A 9,022-nucleotide genomic window follows, 5' to 3' on the forward strand; every position below is an offset into this window, starting at 1 on the left:
AAAATTTTAAATATTTTTTTTTTTTAAATTTTGCACCATTCGAAAGAGCAGGAAAAACCTTTCGAAATCATATAGGTCAAATTTTTTTTTCACCCTGTTATACAATAGTTATGATTTTTCAAAAAATGCAATGCTTACTCTTTAAATCTTGAAGTAGTAAAAAAGTTTACTAATTTGAATTAGTAACTCACTTTTTGCTTCTCAATTATTAAAATTTTACTAATTATTAGTAACTTTTACTAACAATTAGTAAAATTTAACTAATTCTAAAGCAAAAAGTGAGTCACTATAATTTAAATTAGTAAACATTTTTACTAATTCTGATTTAGAAAGATACCTATATATACATTTTGTCAATTGGATGACTTAAGGAATTTCGCATCAGGTGTATATCAAATAAATTCGAAAGAAATTTTTTAAAATTGCAAAATAAACCCTTTTTAGGGTTAAAATTGAAAACGGTAAAATAAGTAAGATTTTCTAAAGGCATTACAAAGGATTTTGATTTCCTTAAAAATAAGTAATGCTTAGAATAAACTAAACAATGAATATATCAAGATATAATAATTATTGTCGGATTAGATTATGGCCCTATTGTATGGCAACAATACACAAAATATAACTAATACATACATTGTATAGATATATTTACATCAAAAGCATATATACTCTTTTGCGTTTTACGTTTTGTTCAATCAATATAGTTGTGCAATGTTTTCTATTTCATCAATATTATCATGAACTACATATATTTGTTTTGCGATAAATTAATTTTTATTAAAATCAAAAATGTTTTGAAAAAATTATATAAAATAAATAATAATTATATAATAGCAAAAACTGCGCCGATTCGTTCATCAAACGTAATCATTTTGACTAATACTTAGTCGAAAATGACTAATTGCAAGTGTAATTTAATAAAAAATAAAAATATAATAAAAATTTCTCTGGCTAACTTAAATGCCTTTATTTTTTCTCTAACTTGATTTAGTATAATGCTATATAAAATATAGAAATCGATTCAATATAACTTTTTTGAGTTATCGCGTCAACAAGTTTTTATATATGCTTAACGCACAGACAATAAGACTGTAAACAGACGTAATAATCAAACAACGATTTTTGGACTCAAGAATATACTATAGACAGAAAATTACAAATTTTACAGTATTATCTTTAATAAAATTTTTTTTTTTTATTGTCGTTTACAGAAAGAATATTTAAAAAAAATTTTTTCAATAGTCTATAATTATGATTTTCTTGAATTTACTTTTTCTTTTTCTATTTTACATAACATAATAAAATTTTTAACTACTGAATTGTTGTTTCGCAAAATTTTAATTTCTACAGTCAGTTTTATTACATGACTTTTTATTTAAAAGAATTTTAATTTAACAGAATTCTTTGTACAATGAAAAAATATTTATTTGATTTAAATAATCGATTATACTTAACTATTATCAAATAAATATTAATTTGTATTAAATAATTATTATTTTTATTTGAGTTAATTAAATGGTACTTGCATGAAATAGAGAAATTATTGATCTATAAATACAATTTATTTAATTTAAATAAAAATTATTTCGTTTCAAGTAAATATATATTTTTATTTGATAATATTTAGTAAAGTAATTGCAATTATTTGAATAAAATACATTTTTTTCAGTGTAACAAAATTATAAAATTGTAGCTTCAAAAATTTAGAGGGAATTTTGTTTTTTTTTTTGCTTCTCAAAAAGTTCATATGTTTTTAAAGCCGCGACCATAAAGATATAAGGAACTGGCATCGGATTCCATCAAGGTAAAGGTCTGAAATTCTGTTGTCAGCATGACCAGAGTGACTTTATATTCTCTCTCGCTGGAGAACGCACGCACTACATATAATATAAGATTATTTCGAAATTTAATACTGTATACACAATAAAACTATGCTCACAGTTATATTTTTTTTTATTTTGTTAATTTTTGTTCTTTAAATTTTTTCCAATGAATGCTTCTCAAAAGATTTAAGAAAGAAAATTTTTATTAATATGTCAATTTATATATATATATATATATATATATTATTGTATAGTTTTTGTTTTTTAAATAATTTTCAATTTAATTTTCAACGTTGAAATAATATGCTGACTTGAATGAATTCAAGAAATATATATATATATATTTTTCCCCAATGTAGCGCCTGAATAACGTGTGTTATATTCTACTTCATCGCACTTTAAGACGATGGGGTAATCTACCCCTCGTATTCCATGGTGAAATTCCTCAAATGATTGATGCCATTTTATGTTTGTGTATAGTTATCTATACACACATAAATGTGGAAAAAAAATGGGATTATATACTTGATTCTTGTGTAATATCATTACAAGAAGAAAAATATCTTTTAAAGTACAAAAATTTGTCTTTTCTGTATAATATGTAATATCAAATGAAGGTAGATTCGTTTTTGTGTCAGCCGCTAAGTTTGCAGTTAGTTTATTGTCAGTTCCTATGGTGCCCAGAGACATATGTCATTGACACTAAAAGCGGAGCATTGTGGACGAATGTTTTCCTTCTTTTTTTTTTTTTTTATTTTATTATGCAGCACATGTTGCGTCTATTCCTCGATTAAAGACGTGTTATTGAAAGTATCAAAATGTAAAAATTTCGTATTCTTTATTTCTTTATATGATTTATGAAAAAAAATTTTTACTTAGCTTTAAAACTTTTATTTTATTTTTCTTTAATTTTCTAAAAGTTCACGTAAAAACAAATAATAAAAAAAACTGATAAAATTTTATGCATTTTTTAAGGAAGTTATGAGCATTAAAAAATAAAAAAAAAATAGGTGTTCATTTCATGACCGCATGTAGCTTTCTCATCATGATACACTCATACATATTCAAGATTAAAAGAAGGATTACAACTAAAATAGCAATCAATTTTATAAATATTAGTAAAATGTAAACTTTGTATACATCAATCGATTCGTTTTTATGACAGAAATACAATTTTGACAAGAATTAATTAAAAATTTTATATTAGAAAAAGTTATTTCAAAAAAATATACCAAAAACGATTATTTTCAAAAATTCAAAAAATTATTTAATCTATAGATTTCAGTAAAATATGAACTTTATATAGGCTAATCGACTCGTTTTAATGCAAGAAATAAGTTTTTTTAAACTAAACAAAATTAAATTTACAAAGAAAAAAATATTTTGAAAAAATTTTTTTTTTTTAATTTTGAAAAAATTGTAAAAAATAAAATGTTGTGAATATATTCGGAAATCCTTGTGTCAGATTTTAGGTATTAATGATTCTTGTAAAAGAAAAAAAAAGTTTCAAAAAAATCGGAAAAGTAAATTCAAACTGGTGTCTAATTTGTCATGTGGAATACCTCATACATAATAGAATAATTATATTTCATGGTAATTTTAACTGAAATGTTGAAATATTAATATTAACTCAAGTGAATTATATTTATTTAAGCGAATATTATTATCATTGTAGAATAATAAGGAATTACACTTATGTGTATATATATATAATACAGAAATCATATAAAATAGGTCAAAATTCATCACAAGTAATTTTATAACGTTGCTTTTGGAAAAGGTAAGATTTATTTTATTCTTCTTTATTATAATTTTTGTACTTATTAAAATGGCGCAATAATTTTAATACAATTTTTTAGATTCCAATCATGGCTGTATTAAATAATGTAATTCTTTTGGAAATTATTCTTCTTATTACGTTGTGCTTCTGTAGCAATGCTTCTGTATTAAATGAGGAACAAAAATTGAGGGATGAAGAAATTGCACGTCTCACTGCTTTAGGAATGGTTGAGCCAGAATTGTTTTACGACTTAACGCACACAGAAAATTTTTATAACAATTGCCCATATAGATTACAGGCGATGAACGAAACTCATCATGGAATTTGGTATTCTTACAGTATGAATGGCAGACAAAAATTTTGGGATAATAATTATATTTTTAAACGAATTTATGATATAGCAATTAATATTTATACACGTAATAATCTGTCATCTGTATTAAGTTTTGAAGATTGCTTTTCAATTATTCATTACACTGATTATGGCTTTGAAAGAATAAGAGATGATACGGATGAAGGTAGACAAATGAGGAATGCTTTCTACAGATTAGCAATTGTACAATCCAAAGATCCAAATAAATATCATAATTCTATATTGTATCGAGGACAAAGTCAACTGAATACATGGTATGAAGAACGTTATGGTGAAAATAAAACGGAAGAATTGACAAGATTTACTTCAACAGCACCAAGTGAAGAAGTAGCAACTGAATATGCGAAAATAAGAAAAAATGGAACTAACATGATTTCAGCACTTTATGAAATGCATTTTTCAAAGCCATTTTTGAGTGCAAATATTGACAATATAACACGTTACGATATTCAAAAAGAAACAGTGCTGCTTCCAGAAACGAAATTAATTGTTAACAATAGGACTTGGAGAAAGGGAGAAAATCCATCTTTTTGGAAAATAATTCAAGGAAATAGATATCGTGTTACTGATGTTGATTTAAGAATAAATGTAACTCATAATGATGAAAATTTGAGTATATTTGAGCAACAGAAAAAAGTAATGATAAAATTAAAAGAACTAAAAGATTCTGGTACGACATTTTATGTGGACTGTGAAAAATATCAGATCCCAAGTAGCAAGTAATTTTACTGTAATATTAAAATGTCCGCCTTATGGTAATATTATTTCTGTTTTATCATAAAGAACTTTGAAATTTTTATGTATTTCAAATAAACGTGTAATATTGCTGTAATATTACTGTAATGTTACTATTACATTTAGGCTGTAGGCTAATCACCAACGGCATTTTTCGCAAACATTTTTGGGCTTGGCTTTTGACTTTGAAAATTGTTATACCTACATAAAAATTAAAAAGCTAATGGAATTATTTAAAAATAATTGTCGAATGTGTCAGTTTTGTTCCATTACTGATAAACCTTACTGATAATGAATTTCCACGAAATATTTAGTTTTGATAAATAAAAATTTTCTTTAACCAAATAACATCATTTTGAATATTTTATTTAACTTCTGTGTTTCTCATTCGAATTAAATAAACATTGTTTGTATTATTGGTAATTAAAGTTTATGAAAATATATACCTATATTAATAAAAAAAATCGTAAAAAATTAAACTAATTCAATGAATAATAAGACATTGAAAAAATTTAGTTTATTTCGTAGTAATCTTTAAAATTTCCAAAAACTGGACAGCCCATGTGGGGCATTTTATATATATTTAAACTTTTTCAATTTTTCATAGTAAAATCAAAGTTTTCATAATATTTTTAGAGTAGTTTTATTAAATGAGAAATCAGAAATTTTCAATAAATTGAAAAACTTGAATTTCAAGTCTAAAAAGTTAAAAGTTATTATTTCAACTCAAAAAGAATGACGTTTGAATGATCTCGAAATTTAGTGAGAGACTTCAGACCCCAATAACGTTTTTTTTTTATCAATCATCGTAGATCAGGGCACCCGTATTTTCAGGTACAAGTTTCTACTTCCCTAAATATTTTCTTGAATTTATATAAATTTACAGAGGATTAAATGTATTATACAGGATAAAAAATTTTGTTAATTAATTGAACTGTAAAATTTGTTTTGTTTAGACGATTCTGTTCTTTAAATTTAAAAAAATTAAGTTAAATTAAATTAACTCACAGAAATGAATGTAATTTACCCAAAATGTAATTACAATTTTATTATTTTGAATTAATATGAAATTTTATTATTAGTACTTTATACACAAAAACACTTAATACTGTGTCAAATAATAATAATAATAGTAATAATAATATTAATTGAAAAATATTTTTCAGTCTGTCAATGTTAAATTTGTTTTTTCTAATTTTTGCAGAAAAAAATTCTTTTTATACTTTCACTTTTTAAAATACCTCAGTGTACTAAGCTTAGATACGCTCATGTTTTTCAATTCTACAGGTGCGTAGTGACTATTTTAAATACCTGGTAGATTTAAAAAATATTTTCTATACTATTACAAAAATTTTTACACAAAAATTAATTAATTTTCTAATAATTTCTTTTTGTTTTAGAGTCACACTGACAAAAAAAAAAAAGTTTATTTGATTCAAACGATTCAAATATATTTTAATTTATAATTTGTTTATTATTGAAATATATAATTATTTCAGCCAATAAATTTTATTTAAATCAAAGAACAATTTTTCTTTGTTTTATCATTTCGTATAAATTATATACGTAAGGTATTTATAATGTTGAATTTAAGACGTTATTTTTTGATAAATTATCAAAATCAAAAAAAAAAAATCTATAAATTTTATAAGAAGAGAAGAATTTATTTTATTTTTACATAAATTTCAGTTTAAATTAAAATCAATTTTAAATAGTTTGAAGAAAAATTTTCAATTTTTGAAATATATTTTTATAAGATTTTCTTTTCTTTGATGTGTATATAAAAACGCATGTACATATTATGCCGTTTCGCAAAGATTTATTCTCACAGACTTCCTCTCAAGTGCAGCTTGTGCTAAAATTTCTTGTCTTTCTAAAACGAGACCCATGATTCGAAAATCATGTTTCACACAACATTTTTTGCACTCTTTTGAAGGGGATTTAGGGTTCATGAAAGGAACATTTTTAGGGGATGAAATCCTGGAGGATTTATTTACCGGCTTATGTCCATGTGGATTCTGCTCCTTCATGATGGTAAATCTATGAACATGTATACATATATATATATATATGTATAAATAACGCACATGTGTTAGTTATGACGTGCGCTCAATATATATAACAAGTTACATAACGAGCTTTATTTTAAGTTTCTTAAATATTTACAAAAATACTTAAATTTTATATGGTGAATAAATATATAGAACAGCGAAAAAGTAGATTTACTATATATAATTATTATAGTGATTGAAGTAAATAATAAATATATAGTAGTGAATGTTTAAGATAATTTATTATTACAAAAAATATATAATGGACTTTGATCCTTTTCTATATATATTTAGTTGGACTTGTATTATATATCGTATGGAAATTCAAATTTTTAGAACTTATATTCTATAACGTTTAATTCAAATTAATTAATAAATAAATAATTTGCAGTCTACACTTCGAGCTACATATTTTTAAGTATGAATACACTGAAAAAACGATATCCTAGATTTTAGAATGCCTATATACTTAAATAGGAGCCAAGAATATTCCCCACTTAAATTAATTGGAAAATATTCTAACAACAAGAATATATTATTTATTGTGTCTCCTATTTAAGTAGGCATTCTAGAATATAGAATATCATTTGTTCAGTGTAAGCTCTAAAATTAATTTGTTAGAATTTTATTTATACCTATACCTATAGAATTTATTTTTTGCCGAATTTTTATTTAACAGAAATTCCATTTAACCGAGTTTCTATATATTAATAGCGCATTATTACTCAAACGAATTTTCATTTTACAGATTTTATTTTATCTAATTTGAATTTTATAGAATATTTTCATTAGACAGAATATGTAGTTATTTAAAAGAATTTTTTTCTAGCCCAATTTTACTAAAAAGAAAGGTAAATTTAAATACTTAGGTACTTTACAACAAAAATGTTTTTCATTAAAAACTGTCGATGGATATAATAGCCCCTGGAATGGTAAGATTGCATCGAATTATTTTTTGTGTCTTAAAACTTGGAAGTTGGAACTCGGAAATTTACTGGTATGCTAATATAAATTTATTACGAAACTTCCATTATTTCTTTAAAACTCAAAATGTATGCAAAAATCGATTAGATTTGAATATTTTCTTTGGGGGTTTTTTTTCTGAATATTCATTGAATACGATAAATAAATTTTTCTCCCCTATTTTGTATGGCATTTCAGTAAAACCATTTTTGACATTCGATATTATATATATATATATATGAACAACCGGAGGGCAATGGCCTTTGTCTTTATATTCTTGTCATATTTTGTATGTGTATAAGTTCTTATATATATATATATATATATATATATAGCTATCAGTCTATCACTAAATTATTTCACGATATATATATAGGGTAGTTTGATTCATTGATCTATCTTTCAGCATTTTCACAGAAAATTGTCAACAACATTTTCTTCCTTCATATATAAAATAAAAAAATGTTGCTTTTATACATATTATATTTACAAACGTTCATTTATCTTGCCATAATTTAAAATGAGTTTTAATTAACGATTTTGTAATAATATACAACCAAAAATTAATGACAATAATGTTAGAAAATAATTAACAGAAATTATATTTGACAAAAATTTTAATATCAATAATAATATTACCAATAATGATTAAATTAGAATTTTTATTTTTAATTATTCTATTATAGAAATAATTATTTTTTAGACGAATTTTCATATTAAACTTTGACAGACTTTCTTTTTATACGGAATTTTTACATAAACGAAATTTTTAGCTATCGAATTTTTGTTTGACAGAATTTTTTATTTTATAGTCATTTAATTTACATGACATTTTTAATTAATCGAATTTTAATTTAACAGAATTCTCATTCAATCGAATTTTTAAATGACAAAAATTCCCATTCACCGAATTTTACTTTGTCCGAATTTTTATTTGTCCGAAATTACAAATGTCTGAAAAAACAATCGACAGAAAGATTACGGCGCAATTTTAAAAATTGAGAAATTATAAATTATTAAAAAAAATCGTGATTAGTAAAACATCACAGAAAATTAAAAGGCATTAAAATAAGCTGCAACGCTTATTATTTTAATCCAATTTTGCTTATTTTAATACCAAAATGGATTAAAATAAGCAAAATTTGATTAAAATAATAAGCGTTGCAGCTTATTTTAATGCCTTTTAATTTTCTGTGATATGTTATTTCGGACAAATGAAAATTCAGCGTCTTAAAAATTTTATCAATTAAAAATTCATACAAATTAAAATTCGGTGAATTGGAATTTCTTTCATTTA

At 23.4% G+C, this 9,022-nt stretch overlaps 1 protein-coding gene across 1 annotated transcript; it reads left to right on the plus strand.

Moving 5' to 3' along the window:
* Positions 1 to 3,499: 3,499 nt before the first annotated feature.
* Positions 3,500 to 5,152, plus strand: LOC127283597 (uncharacterized). The gene is made up of 2 exons (XM_051308579.1): positions 3,500 to 3,603; positions 3,683 to 5,152. The coding sequence occupies exon 2, from the start codon at positions 3,692 to 3,694 to the stop codon at positions 4,697 to 4,699; it is 1,008 nt and encodes a 335-aa protein (XP_051164536.1). The 5' UTR covers positions 3,500 to 3,603; positions 3,683 to 3,691; the 3' UTR covers positions 4,700 to 5,152.
* The last annotated feature ends 3,870 nt before the right edge of the window (positions 5,153 to 9,022 follow it).

The sequence above is a fragment of the Leptopilina boulardi genome, unplaced genomic scaffold, assembly GCF_019393585.1.
Source record: "Leptopilina boulardi isolate dan_hultmark-lab unplaced genomic scaffold, ZJU_Lbou_2.1 LbouV2_310, whole genome shotgun sequence".
NCBI classification, from domain to species: domain Eukaryota; kingdom Metazoa; phylum Arthropoda; class Insecta; order Hymenoptera; family Figitidae; genus Leptopilina; species Leptopilina boulardi.

What these genes read in the sequence shown, in the direction of transcription:
- LOC127283597 (XM_051308579.1), top strand. Translation starts at nt 3,692, where the DNA reads ATGGCTGTATTAAATAATGTAATTCTTTTGGAAATTATTCTTCTTATT.